Source organism: Chelonia mydas, chromosome 15, assembly GCF_015237465.2.
Source record: "Chelonia mydas isolate rCheMyd1 chromosome 15, rCheMyd1.pri.v2, whole genome shotgun sequence".
NCBI lineage: Eukaryota > Metazoa > Chordata > Testudines > Cheloniidae > Chelonia > Chelonia mydas.
Genome location: NC_057856.1, coordinates 6,521,187 through 6,538,085, shown reverse-complemented (window position 1 = coordinate 6,538,085; position 16,899 = coordinate 6,521,187). Strand labels below are relative to the sequence as shown.

The following is a 16,899-nucleotide window of genomic DNA, read 5'->3' as shown; positions in this document are numbered from 1 at the left end:
AACCCAGTGTGTACGCTTTACCTTGAATTTGAGGGCAGCTTATATCGTGCTGTTAGCCACGGGGGTTGGGCCCTTGGCCATGTAGAACACAGCCTTGTTTTCTTTCTCCTGTGTCTCCCAAGAGACAGAGAACATGGCGTCTTGCAATGCAGTAGACGTTTCAAAGAGGAGCATAAGTCGCTCAAAAGATCAGCAGCCTTAGAGGGCAGAAAGCATCAGCAGGGAAGGCGGAGAGCTCTGCTTGTCTGGGTGCAGCATCTTCTGTCCCTCCCCCTCCCCTGAATTGGATTTTGAAAGCGAACCCACATAGCAAGCAAAGAGGGGGATGCTCTGGCAGACATGTGCGTGGGAGGGAGCTCGGGAGAGGAAGAGAAGTGAACACAGCAGAGGAAAGTAAGTAAGCTGCCGGCTGTGTCTCATTCATCCAGAGTGCGGTTCAAACAGCAGGCTCATGGCTGAGAGAAGCTTTCAGTCCTTTTGCAGGCCGCAGTGCCTGTGAATTCAGCAGAGCGCATATAATAGTGCCAAAAGAATCTGATGCAGAAATCTTTGTTTGCTGGCCTCTCAGGCAGAAGGGAAATGGCTTTGTTTGGCTACATGCTCAGGTTGTTTTTTTTTTTTTTTTTTAAATGCCCCCCTTCCTGTTCTTTTGTTAATAGCAGGTAGGGCAGTGCTGTGGGTTAATGCTCTTGCCTGGAGAACTGGGTTCAAATACGACTTGCATCACTAGCAGCCGGCAGCCATGCCAGCACCCCACCACCACTTCTCCCCAGGCTCACTCGGGCTGTGAGCTTGTCCAGTCTTAAGCGAAATAGGGTCAGAGCTGGTGGTTGCTTGGATTGAGAGACCCCGCCAAAGATTCAAAGTTGCTGCAGGATGTGGTGCTGGTGAGACAGTAATTGGTGCTTTGAGTAGACACTGACATAGCGCCTAATGTACTGGGGGTGCTGTACTGGTGGTTTTATGTTTTGCGTGACACGTCAAAGTAAGGTCCTGACCATGTGTGGTCATTGGAGATCCCATGGCACAAGAAGAGGGGTGACAGCTGTGTTACCCTGGCCAGTCTCCAGTAGCAGTCATTGCAGTCTTCCCAATGTTATTCCATTGCATGCATTTCTAAGGTCCCTTCCCCGTAGTACCTAGGCACCAGGACCTGAACTGATTACATCCCTCAACAGATTACATGTCCCTGTAACAAAGCTGCTCGCTGACAAGAAGGAATCCGGGTGTGGTGTCCAGTGTGCACAGCCATGCTTGCACCTCATTTACCTGGTAGGGGAAATCCAGCAGGAGAGATCTTACCTGGTGCCTTCTCCCAGGTACCATTCTGCTTCCTGGCTCTTAGTTTGAAAGCGGGCTCTGCCAGCCTCAGTGGTATAGGGTAGGCATGGGCAGGGTGCAGGTGAGAGATGATCTTAAGGAGAGCCAGATTTAAGTCCAAGTTTGGGGATTTAAAGAATGGAGGCTTTGTTCTTGAAACGGACCCAGAGTTAGACTGGCAGACAGTCTAGCACAGCGGTTTTCAAACTTATTTTCTGGCGACACAGTTGAAGAAAATTGTTGATGCCCATGACCCAACGGAGCTGGGGATGAGGGGTTTGGTGTGTGGGAGGGTCTCAGGGTTGGGGTGCAGGGTGAGGGCTGCGAGGTGGGGCCGGGAATGAGTCATTCAGGGTGTGGGAGGGGGTTGGGGGTGCAGGAGGGAGTCAGGGTTCTGGCCTGGGGGTGCAGGCTCTGGGGTGGGGCTGAGGATGAGGGGTATGGGATGCAGGAAGGGGCTCCGGGTTTGGGGGCTCTCAGGGCTGGGGCAGGGGATTGGGGTGCGGGCTTACCTCGGGCGGCTCCTGGACAGCGTTGCAGCGGGGGTGCTAAGGCAGGCTTCCTGCCTGTCCTGACACTGCAGACCACGTTGCGCCCCGGAAGCGGCCAGCAGCAGTCCAGCTCGTAGGTGGAGGTGCGCAAGCGTCTCCACGCGGCTCTCACCCAAAGGCACCACCCCTCCAGCTCCCATTGGCTGGGAACCAGCCAACGGGTGTGTGGAGCCGGTGCTCAGGGCAGGGGCAGTGTGCGGAGCCCTGTGGCCTCCCCGCCTAGGAGCCGGACCTGCTGCTGGTAGCTTCCGGGGCGCAGCGCAGTGTCAGAACAGGTAGGAACTAGCCTGCCTTAGCTGGGCAGCACCGCCGACAGGACTTTTAACAGCCCGGTCAGCAGTGCTGATCGGAGCCGCCGCGACCCAGTGCCTGACATTCCGCAACCCAGTTCTGGGTCACGACCTGCAGTTTGAAAACTACTCGTCTAGTACGTGCAGCCCTGGGTGGACCAACATGAGCACTGCTTATGAGGAGGGCTGCTATCTGCCTAACTGGCTGTGGTTTCCAGTGGCTTTCAGAGTCCTCCTGTGGCAGTAACCTAGCCTTGAGGGCACCAAGGCATGTTCCACCATGACCAGGGCAGCATCCAAGAGGAAAGGGAGGAGGAGGAGGAAAAGGCATTTCTGCCCACCCAGGCTCTGAGTGCCCAGGAGCAGAGATGAGTCCAGCAGGACCCTGAGACATGGAGAGCAGACATCCTACATTAAGGGTGAGGTCACTATTGTTACCAGTTCTTCCAAGTGCTCCCTTCCACCAAAAAGCTCCCACTTCTGTATTGCCAGGAGTGAACGACTTTTCATGCCGGTCCCCACTTCTGCTCTACTATCCACAGCTGAGAAGGACAACTGGAGCTCGGTGTCCTCAGCGTACTGACGGCACAGCAGTCCCTTCCTTGGGCTGATGGAGCATTCTTTGCTTCCTGCCCTAAACTCTGTGCGGTGTTACTGTGCATTGTTCAACAGCTGCGTCCTGCCACACCAGAGGGGCTGCTGTTCTGTGGGCAGTGAAGTGATGCCTATATAGTTTACAAAGCGCTTTGGGGTCCTTTAAACTCAAAAGTGCCCCAGAAATGCAAGTGATTTGTATTCACTGAATAAATCTGTAGACTCAGGACTTGTATAATGAGGTGGTGCCCGTCTATATCACGCTGCACTGGCGGTGTTATGCAGGCAGAGCTGCAGAACATAAGCCTGGACTACAGTACACCTGGCTCTCTTCCTGATTATTAGTAAAACTTGCATGGAAATGTGAGCAAACAATTAACGTGTCATGGAAGTTTCTGCACATACTAGAATAAGGCAAATGTCTGGGCAGGACAAACGTGATGAATATTCCGTATCCCTCGTAGGTTTCAGAATGTACCCCTTTTGTAGTCATGTTATTCCATGTTTCATGCTAATTGATAGTAAAACTTAAAAAGTATTTTGAAACACTTGGGGGGGGTATTAAAAAGCCCTTTTTCAGTTTCTTCTTCTTTGTGGCCGCAACAGGGTTGTACAGGTGTTGCCAACATTAATACCTCATGTGTCCACGCGTAGGACAGGCTTCACAGTGCCAACGAGGAGGGAGATGGGTTTGTAACAACTTGTCCGTTTTTTTTTAACATTGGATGACACGGTGCACGCTCCAAGACTACTGCAGCCACACTTTCACTAAATGTTTGACTTGCACCAACAATAAACTCCATCCTCTTCACAGTGATTCTCTTAGACCAGTGGTTCTCAACGACCAGTCTCTAGACCTGTGATCTCCCTGACACAGTTTAGGAAGGCAGCAAGCTGGTCTCTGGTATCAAAAAGGTTGAGAACTACTGTCTTAGACCATATGGATGGGTGCCCTTTTTAGCATTTCTATACATCAAAGTAAGTATAGACTAATAGATTTTAAGGAAAGAAGGGATCATAATCCTCATCTAGTCTGACCTACCAAATAGCACAGGCCAGAGAATCTCACCAACTGATTCCTGCATCTAGCCTATGACTTCTGTAGGAAAGATATACAGTTTTGACTTCTAGACTGCAAGCGATGGAGAATCCACCATTGCTAGAGAATTTGGTCCAGCTAGAGAATTAATTTCCCTCACTGTTAAAAGTATGCAACTTATTTCTAATCTGCATTCGTCTAGGTTCATCTTCCAATCATTGGATCTTGGTTTTTGTTTTTTGCTCGACTAAAGAGCCATCAGCTGTCAGAAATCTCTTCGCCATGTAGGTTTTTGCAATTGTCATCCAGTCACCCCTTAGCCTTCTCTTCAGCAAACTAAATAGATCGTGTCTTCAGACTCTCGCTTGTTTTTCAGACCACGGATCATCTTGTAGCTTCTTTTGAAACCTTTCCATGTTTTTTCCAACTTCCTTTTTGAAATGTGGGTACCAGAACTGGACGCAGTATTCCAGAATGGTCTCCCTACGGCCATCTACAGTGGCAGTAACACCTCCCTACTCCTAATTGATATTCCCCTGCATATGCATCCAAGGATTGTGTTTGCCCTCTTATCGTATATTAGTATAGCCTCTTTTTAGTGCTCTCGGTTTGTATACATTATGCATTACGCAACCCAAGGTTTTAAATACTTTTTTTATACACCACGCCGTTAGCCCGTGGAACTCAGTGCTATGAGATGATATTGAGGCAGGAGCTTAGCAGAATTCCAGAAAGTATTAGATGCTTTTATGTTCAAAGAAAACATCCACTGTAACATTGGGAAGAAAAAACAAATGTAAAGGATAGAAACTCTTCTGCTTAAGGACATAAAACGAGCTAGAGCTCTTCTCGGGTCTGATTTTTAAGCTGAAACCAAACCCAAGCTCACCTTTCCCAACCCTTCCCCCGGAACCCGATTCAGTGACACTGATGCCTCCTACCCATGGAGCTGGCGCCGGCAGCTGCGTGCCCTGCTCCTGCTGTCCACCGCCCCTGCTGCACTGTGTGCAACATGCAGTGAGAGATGCTGCAATTCCTCGGCACGCTCGCTCCACAGAGCGCACAGTGCAGGGAGGTGTCAGCTTGCAGGAGTGGGAAATGCAGCTGCCACCTGGCTGATCACATGGGCAGGAGTTGAGCTGACCCAGCCACGGCCCAAGAGGAATCATAGAATATCCGGGTTGGAAGGGACCTCAAGAGGTCATCTAGTCCAACCCCCTGCTCAAAGCAGGACCAATCCCCAATTTTTGCCCCAAATCCCTAAATGGCCCCCTCAAGGATTGAACTCATAACCCTGGGTTTAGCAGGCCAATGCTCAAACCACTGAGCTATCCCACGCAGGAACTTGTACTTGAGTCCCCATTGGGTTTGGGTTAGGTTGCAGGGCTATAAAGCAAACACTAAGGGCTTATCTACGGAGAGATAGGAGAGTTAATTCGAATGATCTAAAGATGTATGTAAAATGGATTAGTTAAACCACATTAAACCCCTGCGTGAACACTTAATTCATTTCTGAAGTGAATTAAACTAGACTGAATTAAGGCCACTTTAATTCTGACTAAGTGCATCCACACAGGGATTTAATGTGGCTTAATTAATCCTCTTGAAAAATTCATTTGGATTAGCTCTCCTGAGTGTCACTGTATAGACAAGCCCTAACTGGGGGGGTGTCGGGAAGAAGCTTTCCCTGTACGTAGGTTATTAATGGGGTTCCTTCCATATTCCTCTAAGGCATCTAGTGCTGTCCACTGTCAGACACGTGCTGGGCTGGGCGGCCCACTGGGGTTATCTCTTATGGCCTTTCCTATGAGCCTGTATGGCAGCTGATGTGCATTCAGCCACTCGAGGCTCCATCGGACCCTGCTCCGACAACTTACGTAGGGCTCTGGATTCCTGCAGGGAAGGAGTTGGGTGATGGGAAGAATTTTCCTAGAATACTTTTCCAGTGTGGGGGAGTTACTTTTACAATTGAGGCTGCTTTGCACACAAACCAGTGCACGATTGAACTGGGAGCTGAGCCCTGCTCGTTTTGGGGTGCACCCCGCTGTCACCACTCCAATCCTCCCGTGGCCTTTGGAAATTGGAGGTTGTGGATGCTTTCCAACCTGGAGTCTGGTCTGTCCAGTCAGTTCTCAGGGGAGGTGATGCCTCAGAGAGGGGTACACCTCTATGAACAGACACAACCCCCTCTCGCTTTCTCTAGCCCTTGCGATTCCAGACAGCAGTAGCGCCGGTGTCAGCCTGCAAGCCTCCCTCTGCCTCCCTCACTCTGGCAAGTGGTGTTTTGGAACTATTTCCGAGCGAGCCGGTAATATCCTGCACACGCTTCCTCTCTCCCGGGAGCTGCAATCCGTGCAGGGAAGGTACTTGCTCCCAATCCAGTTAAATTACTATTGACTTGTGTTCTCTGTGCTCCGCAAACATTTCACTCAGCCGTCACCAGCGGGGCCGGCGATCTCCTGCCAGGGGTAACTTGGGAGGCTAGCTGAGCAGGGCCGTTTTTCCTTCTCTTCCCCATCGATCAAAGAATTAAACTGACGGAGGGGAAATTTCGCACTAGGCTTAGGAGGGGGAAAGTGACTTTTCATGGGCAAGATGGGGGCGGCAAGTGTGGGTGTGTATAGGGGTGCTTCCAAATGGAAAGCATGTGGGGCGGGGGGGGCGGCATGACAGGGGACTTGTTTCATGTTTCAGTGCTAAAGATGCACAGAAAAAACAAGGCAGCAACATTTTATAACCAGTTCCTCTCATTCTCCAGGAGGCTGTGGAGTGAACAGACATGACCAGCCAGAGCCTCTGCAGGAGGCTGTGGGAAGCAAATTGGTTTGACTTTGGTGCATGCACTGCGGTTGTAAATAATGGGTCAGATCCTGAGATGGTGTAAATCAGTGTAGCTCCACTGATGCTGAGGATCTGGCCCACTATTTACAGTCTGCATCGATGGAGCTGCACCAATTTACACCAGCTAAGGATCTGGCCCAGTAATACTTCCTATCACTATCAAACCCAGTGTTGCTATCCTTGAGTCCTTTGGAAAGTTTTTTAGAGGCTTTTTGGTGGCCTTTTGGTAAGTGCATTGTAGAGACCCCACCTGTAATCGTGTTTGAAGAGCTCCTCAGAGCCCGTGTTTGTTTTCATTTGAGACACGTTCCTTTCACCAGTATGTATCTCCCTTCCCCTCTGCTTTGTGCCTCTGTTCTTGTTTTGTTTTTCAGAGCATCTGTAACTAATGCAAACACATGCCGTAGCCAGAGAGTAAAACCCTGCCGGATTAGTGTGACAGCCACAACCCTGCCACGTGATAATCCCATGGTAATTCCCCGTTAGCCCCCGCCCTCATTGGCTTTTGCTATTGTCTAAAGGAAGCAAATGGCATAGTTAGCAGGCAAACCTTAACCAGCTTGGAGCAGCAGAACCACGATGCATGCACCAAAGTCAAACCAATTTGCTTCCTTTTTTTAGAAGGTGCTCAAATGGTTATGTGCATTCCCAGCAGCTGCCTGCCTGTGTCATCTCTGGGAGTTCCTAGTCTGGAGAGCAAGGGCCTGCTTATGTAGAGAGTGAGCGCCCACCTCTAATGTATGCAACCACACTGAGATCAGAGCCCCATTGTGCTTGGTGCTGTACAAACACGGAGGAAGAAGCAGTCCCTGCCCTGAAGAGCTTACATTCTGAATAGGCAAGACTGACAATTCTGGGCACTGAGAGGTTGACACTCGCCCAGAGTCATTCAGGAAGTCTGTGACAGAGCCAGGACTCGAACCCAGATCTCTTCTGCATTGGCAAGTGGCTGGGGAGGGGGAGGCATATCCTCACTGGCAGCTTGTATTTTATATTGTTATTTTCATTTGATGCTGATCCAACGTGCTGTCTTGGCAGCGCTGCAGATTGAACTCCTCCACCCGCAGAGCAGTATGGCCTGGGAAAGCTTCCCACACCCACCTCCCCACCTGCAGCCCCATCAAGGTACGATGCCTCCACCCTGCACAGTACAGTAGAGCTCGCCAATGGTTTGACGGCCGCTGACTCCCTGTGGCCCTTTTGTTCCTGGTCATGTCTCCAGACGTCGCCTGCTGTGACCAGTTGCAGGGGACATGATGACATACACGCTCGCCTACTAGGGCATGGGCTGTGGCAACTGATTTGTCAGAGGCCATCACATCGCCATCGGGCGATGGTAATGCTCATTCACAGTGATCTGAGCTAGATTGCAGCTGACGACCTAGAGGCGGAAGGCTCTGCATTTCCATCCCTCATCCCCTTAGCTGGCCAGTCCCCCTGCCAGGAGGTGGAGAAGCTTTCTCCCGGATAGGGTCCCATTCACAGTGCTCTGTGCAGCCCCTCTCAAGACCCTTCAGCTGACTATGCCCAGCTGCTGAAATCTCCCTGCTACAGCTATGTGCATCTTGGGACGTACTCATTTCTGGGGAGCCGTAGCAGCAGTCGCTACCACAGGGGAGTCAGGACTCTTGGGTTCTATTCCTGACTCTGCCACCAGCTTCCCATGTGACGTTGGCCAAATCCCAGTTCTGTCTGCAAAACAACAAAGGATCAGACAGTTTCTATGCTGGGCGTTCGTGCAGAGTGGCGTTTCAGTGAGTTTCTGCTTTCAGCTGTGATTTTAATTATTCAGAATTAAAATTCAAACTATCAGAGGCCATGCAAGTCTAGGCAGCAGAAAGGATGCAAAGCATTGGCAGTAACTTTGGATTTTGAAGGACAGATTTTACAAAGCCCACAGGCTTGCTATCGAGACCCGTGGTGTTTCAGCCGCTGTTTATAGGCACCTTAGCAGGTTAGGATGACAGTGTAGAAGGGTGGAAGGTCCAGTGGGACTTGGGAGATCCAGATTCAATTCCTTGCTCCCCCACACACTTCTTGTGTAACCTTGAGCAGTTTATAGTGTGTCTGTGCCTCAGTTTCCCCTCTGTACAATGGGGACATTAGCCCTGCCCTACCGCACAGGGGTGTGTGTAAAGACTGTGAGGTGCTCAGATGCCATAGGGCTGAAGGTCATGTAAATTCCTCAGACAAAAGGAAGGCCGAGGACTGCCTGTCTCCCTCTTTTATACCGCCACCATTACAGTGAGAAGTACGCACGTCTCGCACAAGCCTAGGTAGGAAAGTAGCTGGCGTGGTATTACCATGAAGCACCACGAGTGGTGGAACTACCTTCTCCCGCGTGAGGCATCGGGTCCCAGGTTTGGTCAGCGTACAGGCACACTGCAGAGCGTTGGAAGCTGAGGAGTGACCCGGGGTGACTGTGAAGTGCCTAGTCAAATACTCGAACGCTGCCTGATGCGGTGCCCTCTGTCAACATCCTGTGCTCCTATTCAAGCTAAGCAATAACCCCCAATCTGGGCTGTTGTTTTCGAGGGATACGCGTTGATGTTGATCTTTTGAGGGAGAGCAAGATGAGACCCTCAGGCTTCCTATGCTATTATAACACGCCCAAGGCTACATTAGGGTTGACCCGTGGAACCTTAATTCCGACAGCTCCTATTTTTTGAGCGTTTGACTTTGCAACGTTCTTTTAACACATTTTTTGTCTGTAATAAGTAGCTTATAAAGGGTCAATAAGTGATAGTGATATGCAGATAAGGCTGGTAAGTGTTAGATAAGTGTATCAGTGGAAGGTGTAATTGACGAGCCGTGGTTATAAGCAACCTAATGACATGTTTAATTTTTGACAATTTACTGTTTATTAAAACAGCTGCCTATCAATTGCTAACCCCTTACAGCTATGAATGTAACCGTCATATAAGGTATAACCCGTTTAGACACCAAAAAGCAACACAAGGATGATTAGGGCTTCTCTAAATTTTGAAAATTTGGAGTTAATGTTTATAGTTAAGGTTCCATCAGCAGCCTTCTGATAGATGGCGTCTGTCTCCAGTTCTTGGTTCCCCTAGACAGATGCCGCTTGCTTCTGATCTCCTTTACACTGGTATAACTCCACTGCCATCAGCAAAGCTACCCGTTAGTCACCCCTGAAATCTGAACCCAGCCCTGTGTGCACACTACCACATATGAGTTAACGCTGATGATGGTGGTCGGACAGTAACCGTACCTGTTCCCACTTCGTGCAGTGTGTAGCGCAAAGTACCAGTTGGACTTGGTGCACGTATATGGAGAGTATGTTATCCCTGTTTCTCAATAACAGAGTGAAGTGTGACCTCAAGTTACAGTGTCCTCACTGGTGCTGCATGTGTGTCACTAGGACTTCTGGGGGCACATCCCAGGGTGCTTCGCACTTCAGTGAGCTGAGCCACTTTATGGCTTTTTCCCCCAGTGAATTGTAAGAGAACTTGTCTGTCCTTCTGAGCACACAGGGTGAATTGAGGGAAGGCATTAGAGGACTTTCAGCACTTGAGTGGCTTAGCCTGTGTCCTCACTGAAAAACAGGTGGGTTACAGCCCCAGTGAAAGCCCTGCTGCCCCAGCTAGCCTAAGTTGAAACCACCACCACACTTGAGTGAGAGGGTTTTGTGTGTGCAGGGGAGGGAGATTGGGGAAACATCCAGGTAGGAGGCTGGGCTAATTCTGACGTCCCTGAAAGTTAATAGAAAGGTGATCTGGGATGAGTCAAAGATGACTGGGGTATTGGGTAACATTAGGGGTCTGTAGATGGCGATTGGGTAAGGATCCTAGGGCAGAGTTAAGGTTACTGGTGGCTGTGAGGTTCCAGACTTTCAACTGTTTCAGTTTGTCCCAGTTTTCCTTGTCATGTTTAAGCAAGAGACACCTGCAGCCTTATGTCTCACTTTAACAATGGGAGGGTTGCTCTCTGAATAGATCATTCTAGCCTTCCTCCTGTCTCCAGGGGTCTGACACTGAGCGGAAGCCATGGCAGGACAATATTCTCTCCCCCCACCCCCCTGATCTCCCTTCCCCCTCGCCTGTCTCCCACAGCATTCCTAAAGTCTAGAAGTCGAGGGAGACCAATTCTGGCATTCTGTCAAGGAATTAATTGAAAAATAAAATCATTAGATGGGAACTCCAGAAATGCAAAATTGTTTAAGGGGGAAAGAGGGGGTGTGCGCTTTTGTCAGGTTAATTCCTTCTGTATTGATGCTTTGTGACATTTCCTTGTTGTTTATCTTCGGCAGCAGCTGTAATACTAAAAGAAAATGCACAGCTTGTTCCATTTATTTATTTTACACCTTTCTTCAGTCCTACGGTATGTTTGTTTGTTTGAGAAACCCAGTGAGGCTTTTGATGTCTGAGAGCAGGATTTAAACAGCTGTTCTCCATGTGGAGGTGTGCTTCCTCATGGGAGCAGGATGTGGGGGTAGCTTGTCTGTCTTTCCTAGAGACGCCATCCTCAGCAAGCAGGGCTAAAGGTCTCCCTTGACTGGTGTCACTAAGCTAGGTGATAATTTTTCCATGGATGCTCGCCTGGAGCTTGAAATGAATTCACACTGGCCACGCTCGCTCTCCTCTGGGTTCACTCTTGGCAAGCGTTCACCCAGGCAGGTTATCCCTAATGTCGCACCTCCTCAGAAAGCCACCGTCAAAGGTGTACACGAGGGCTCACATCACGTGCTGGTGCTGTAATCCAACATGGGGACGGAAAGGCCCCATGTGATTTACATGTCAAATCGCTACTAACCAGTACAGCTTGAACCACGTGTAATGTTCGTGATCATAGAATCATAGACTATCAGGGTTGGAAGGGACCTCAGGAGGTCATCTAGTCCAACCCCCTGCTCAAAGCAGGACCAATCCCCAACTAAATCATCCCAGCCAGGGCTTTGTCAAGCCTGACCTTAAAAACCTCCAAGGAAGGAGATTCCACCACCTCCCTAGGTAACCCATTCCAGTGTTTTACCACCCTCCTAGTGAAAAAGTTCTTCCTAATATCCAACCTAAATCTCCCCCACTGCAACTTGAGACCATTACTCCTTGTCCTGTCATCCGCTACCACTGAGAATAGTCTAGATCCATCCTCTTTGGAACCACCTCTCAGGTAGTTGAGAGCAGCTATCAAATCCCCCCTCATTCTTCTCTTCTGTAGACTAAACAATCCCAGTTCCCTCAGCCTCTCCTCATAAGTCATGTGTTCCAGTCCCCTAATCATTTTTGTTGCCCTCCGCTGGACTCTCTCCAATTTTTCCACATCCTTCTTGTAGTGTGGGGCCCAAAACTGGACACAGTACTCCAGATGTGGCCTCACCAATGTCAAATAGAGGGGAACGATCACGTCCCTTGATCTGCTGGCAGTGCCCCTACTTATACATCCCAAAATGCCATTGGCCTTCTTGGCTACAGGGGCACACTGTTGACTCATATCCAGCTTCTTGTCCACTATAACCCCTATCAATCAATGCAGAGTGGACATTGCTGGCCCATGGACATACGGGATCGTACCCCAGATGTAGCATGTAGCCCTGTCCTGGGTGGATCATCCACCTCCTCCCTGACAAATAGCAGTGGGACCCTCAGTCCTGACTTGAATGCCTCACGGGGGCTTAGATGCCCATGAGATGTGCTCCTGTATAAATGGATTCAATAGATCAGGGTACATCAAAGGAGTGGGCACTGCAAGGAATCCCACTGCATATTTCTTTAAAGCAATGTGCGGGTTTGCCTCCAAACAAAGCCCTGTCACCGCAGGGGCTGCAGCAGGAGAGGGGTTAAATCTCCCGCCAGCTTTGGAGGCAGTGAGTCGTAGCTGTCGCTCGCCACCCCCCGGAACACCCGGCCCCGGGGAGCGCCCCTTATTGGGGAGCGGGTCTACATCAGGCTGAGTCTGCATGGCACAGCCCCAGCGTTGTTAACATCAGCCAAGAGAGTGACAGGCATTTAGTTCATGCTTTGCCGCACCTGCCCTTCTGTTTCCGGCTGCCGCCGCTGCCACAGCTCCCATTACCTCCCTGCAAATTCAATTTCCAGAGGCCATTGTGCACTGCCAGAGCCTGATTATTACGAAGAAGCAAATGATAGTTGAGGGCTTTAAAGACGAGCTGCTCAGGAGAGCTAGAGTGGGGGAGAGGGAGCTAACGAGGATGGCGTATGCAGCCCGGGGTTGCTGCAGGGGGGATTGGGGCAGCCAGCTTCCCTCCTGTGCACACCGTCCAGGGGACATGATCCTGGTGGGGAAGCTGCCGGTTGCCTTGCTCTTTCCCCCCCCCCCCCCCCCCCCCCCCGCCACCTCATAGTCAGTATCCCCATCCATGTGCTCTCATCTCACTGAGACCAGGTGTGCTGCCCCTCTCTCCTGCTCTTCACCCCTTTGCTTCCTGTGATTAGCCCCTCTGATAGGCGCCGCACACACACGGGACATCTGGCTGCCCCCCATAGGGTGCAAGTGTCCTCCCTGGTCAGAGGGGAGAAAGGGGGAAGATCTGCAATCCCGTCCCATCCCCCCCATCACACACACTCATCCTGCAGAACGGCAAGTGGAAGGAGAGAGACTCCCCAGGAGCCCTCTCCTGTCCTGCCCTCCCCACTGTTACAAAGACAAGCCCACAAGAGTCAGAGCTTCCACAGCCCGTCCTCTTCCTCCCCACAACCTGCCCCAGGCCCCATGGCGCAGATACCGGGATGCAGGCTCTCTTGGCCTTCTGCTCCTCTAAAGGTGAGGAGGCCCTTTCGGCTTGTCTGGGGTGGAGAGACATGATCAGAGCTCAGGCCTGGGAGCCAGGAATGCCTGGCTTCTAATCCCAGCTGTGACAGCACCGGGCTCTGAGGCGTTTGAATGCGATTGTTGCCAGCCCCGTGCACGGCTCAGCACGGGCAGGGGTTGGGAAAGCTCCTCAGAAGCTGGCTGCAGTGAGGTACAGATGCATGTCTTCTAATTGTGTCTGTATTCTCTCACCCCGCCCGCTCCTCTGCCATCTGGGCCTGCACAGATTCCCCGAAGAAGAAGCAGCGTGCTGTGGCTTTGGACGAAATCCTCGAGCAGCTGGAGGAGGACAGGGATGACGATGCGAGCGACTAGCAGACTCATCAGCTGCTGTTTGGTGTCTGAGGGTATGTGTTCCATGCAGGGCAGGGGCAAGTCCTCTGAACTTTCAGTTGTTTTATTATTGTTTTGATTATGGTAGCGCCTAGGAGCTCCAGTCAAGGATCAGGGTCCCATTGCGCTAGGTGCTGTACAAAGAAGACAGACCCTGCCTCAGAGTTACAGTCTTCGTGTCGGACTGGATGCAACAGCTGGTCCAAAAAGACAAATGGGGATGGAGGCAGGGGAGGATGCAGGGTAATAGTAAAATAAGCAGCTTAGCAGAGACTCGGAGGTCGCAGCCCACCGCTTGCCTGGTCTTTTGTGAGGTGCCTGTGCCTTTTTGCTGCAGCGGGTCGCGGCTCTTACAGAAGCAAAGGGCAGGTTTCCTTTCAGTGTGGAAACAGCCCCTGCTCTTCCCTGGTTATCTAGCCCCTCTCATCCAAACTTCCCAAAGCACTTTAGAAACATTAAGTCCCACAGCAGGTATTAAGTGTCATGACTGAGGTCTCACCGCAGGTCAGTTGCAGAGCTCGGAGAAGACCCTAGCAGTCCCAACTCCCACTTACCAGATGGCACTGCCTCAAAGGCTGGTTGTTCCATTAGCTGGAAGCAGTTCTCGACCGGTTTGCAATGCCCCTGTGTGCAATCTGTCACCCCCTCACCAGTTTTTTTGTCACAATACTGGGGTGGTGGATCAGAACCGGGTCCAGTACTGGTGCCACGTTTGGGCTTTGGGGTGAAATCAGTCAGCAGCCTGCTCGCTTTATGCACTTTCACGGGGCTTTGAGAGGAAAGGCAGTGGAGCTGGAGAATACCGAATTCTCCCTCACCTGCCCCTGTTCCATTCGAGGAAACAGATGGGATGCCAAAGAGCCTGTCTAGAGAGCAGCCAGCAGCTGTTGCCGCAAAATGGGTAGCTTGGCAATCTCCTTTCTCCTGCCACCACCGCTGACTTGTGCCGCCTCGCTCCATCTGTGGGGACCAGGCACCTCAAGGTCACGGAGATGCTACCATGGGGCTGGATGACAGCTGTGCTATTCAGACACCGCTGTGACATTCTATAGTCACCTGCTACAAACTGATGGAGACAGCTGTCGTATTGGAGGGGATTGGCTAGCTCAGGCCTTGCCGCATGCAGCCAGTCCACTCCGGAGTCTCGGGTTTGCAGTGAGCAAAGGCATCGCCGTTAGCCGGCAGGTATGAAACGAGACTGAGATCTTAGTCCCATTTCTAGTGGGGCAGGTAGCCGCAGAACTGTTGCAGTGAAATCCAATTGGGACCTCTAGCCATCTCAGTGGAGAGGCCAGAGATGGAGTGGGACATAGTGAGCTCCTCTGACCCAGAGGTCTGAGCACGCTGTATGTGTATCTCGGTGGGCCAGTGTGTGGGTACCATGCCCAGATAGGCCTGCTCTGTGGTCTTGTCAGTCTGATGCTTCTCAACAGGGCTAAATTTGCTGGCAAAATATGATGGAAGTGAAATGCTGTGACACAAAACAAAAGCCACCTAGCCCCAAAGTGGCATGTAATAGGATTCAAGATTTTGCACTGCCTTCTTCCTTTGACTGGTAAGCTACTTAGAGTGTCTTGTTCATGCTGCCTTGAGTGGTAATTGGCATTGCTCCCTCTTGTGCTGTGCAGCTCATGTCTTCTCCTTACAGTTCCATGGCGTGGGGCGCCGGGAGGGGACACAGTCTCGAAGGCTCGAGGGAGGATAGAACAGCTTCTGTGGAAACTCTTGCAGGCGAATAAATAAGAAGCCAGGCCTGCTGCACCCTTCTGTGCCTGTGATTGCAGGTTATAGCTCCCTTTCCACCTCATTCCTGAGCCCCCGCAGCAAATCCTGCTTCCCCCAGCGCTAGTGCCCGCAACCAGTGGTGCTCGTGCAAGGACAGTGGCTGCAGGATTGTGGCTGATACAGATTTTTTAGTGCATTTGCTTATGGTGGGGAGACAGCTACAGCTGGCACATTCCACCCTGAGTGTGAATTCCAGCCTTCCGCTGCACATCTTCAGGTTTAACTTAATATTCTATGCATAGAGTTGGTTTTTTGGTTGCTGAGTTTCCAGGGATAAATGTATTTTTGGATATTTTTTTAATTAGGTGGATTTATCGTAAACTCCTCTTCAGTACAGGTGGCTAGACGTGGCTGCATTTTCACCATCTACGTGTGCAGACATGAGCGAGGCAGCGTTTTGAATTGTTGCACCAATCAGAAATTTGTGTGTGTATTTAATGCAATAACTTTCATTTCTTCCTTAATGATGTGCCAGCATGGCTCCCACTGTAGGTGCACTGGCCCCTCAGGCACTTGATCGGATGTTGTGGAGGAGCAACGTCCGTCAGGGCTGCACACGTGCCCTATGCCACCTCATGCTCCCATGTGAGGGCATGAAGAGCTGAGAGCTCATGGTCCCTCTGTTCTCTGACTGCCCTCGACAGCAACGTGGATCCTGGCGACTGTCCGACCCACTGCTCTTTCGTGAGCTTCAAACTCATTAGTTTTGAGAAGAGTCTTTCATCACTTTCCTCCGTTGTTAATTCTTTGAAACGGGACGTTCCAAAACTAAGAGAAAAAGATCAGGAGACACCCACTCATGCACAGCAGGGCAGGGTGCTTCATGCTAACTGCCATGGTGGACTCCAAACCTTCAGGTTTTGGGCCCTACCCGACCTACAACGGACTCATCCCTCTCGTCGATGGGCCCAGCTGATGCCCCTGTCTGTCTGGGGGAGGGTCGCATCCTTGATAGGTACTTGGTGTGCAAATCATTCTTGTCAAGGATTCGTGTGCCCAGGGACACGTGGCTCAGACTTCACCTGCTCAAGCAGTTGATGCATGTCACCTCAGCCCGGAGGAGACATCCGCCTCCGAGGAACCCATGGGGTGGCGCTCAGCAAGTTCTTCTCTGAGCAGACACTGCATCCTGGGGTCTAGCAGTGAGAAGGGCAGGAAGAAAACCCCATCAAAATCAGCGCTGATGACATCGACGCTGATCACCCGACACTGGGGCCATCGATGCAGCTGAGTCCGGCAGCCACCTCAGCAAGTACATGATGCTACTTGCCAGGTTTTACCTACATGCCCTCCAGCTCTGGTTCAGGGCAGTCTATTCTCCGGTGAAACACCTGATAGACGAGAAGGCGATAGTAGTGTA

General features: G+C 51.0%; 1 protein-coding gene across 4 annotated transcripts in view; it reads left to right on the top strand.

The window, feature by feature from the left end:
• The window catches only part of RBM19 (RNA binding motif protein 19), a 122,291-nt gene that overhangs the window by 89,402 nt on the left and 15,990 nt on the right, over window positions 1–16,899 (top strand). Inside the window, exon 24 of one of the 4 annotated variants that reach the window (XM_037878439.2) lies at window positions 13,648–13,768. The exons of the other annotated variants lie outside the window; for them this stretch is intronic. Within the exon in view, the coding sequence (XP_037734367.1) occupies window positions 13,648–13,736 (89 nt within the window). The 3' untranslated portion in view covers window positions 13,737–13,768. The remainder of the gene's footprint in view (window positions 1–13,647; window positions 13,769–16,899) is intronic. 4 annotated transcript variants of the gene reach the window in all.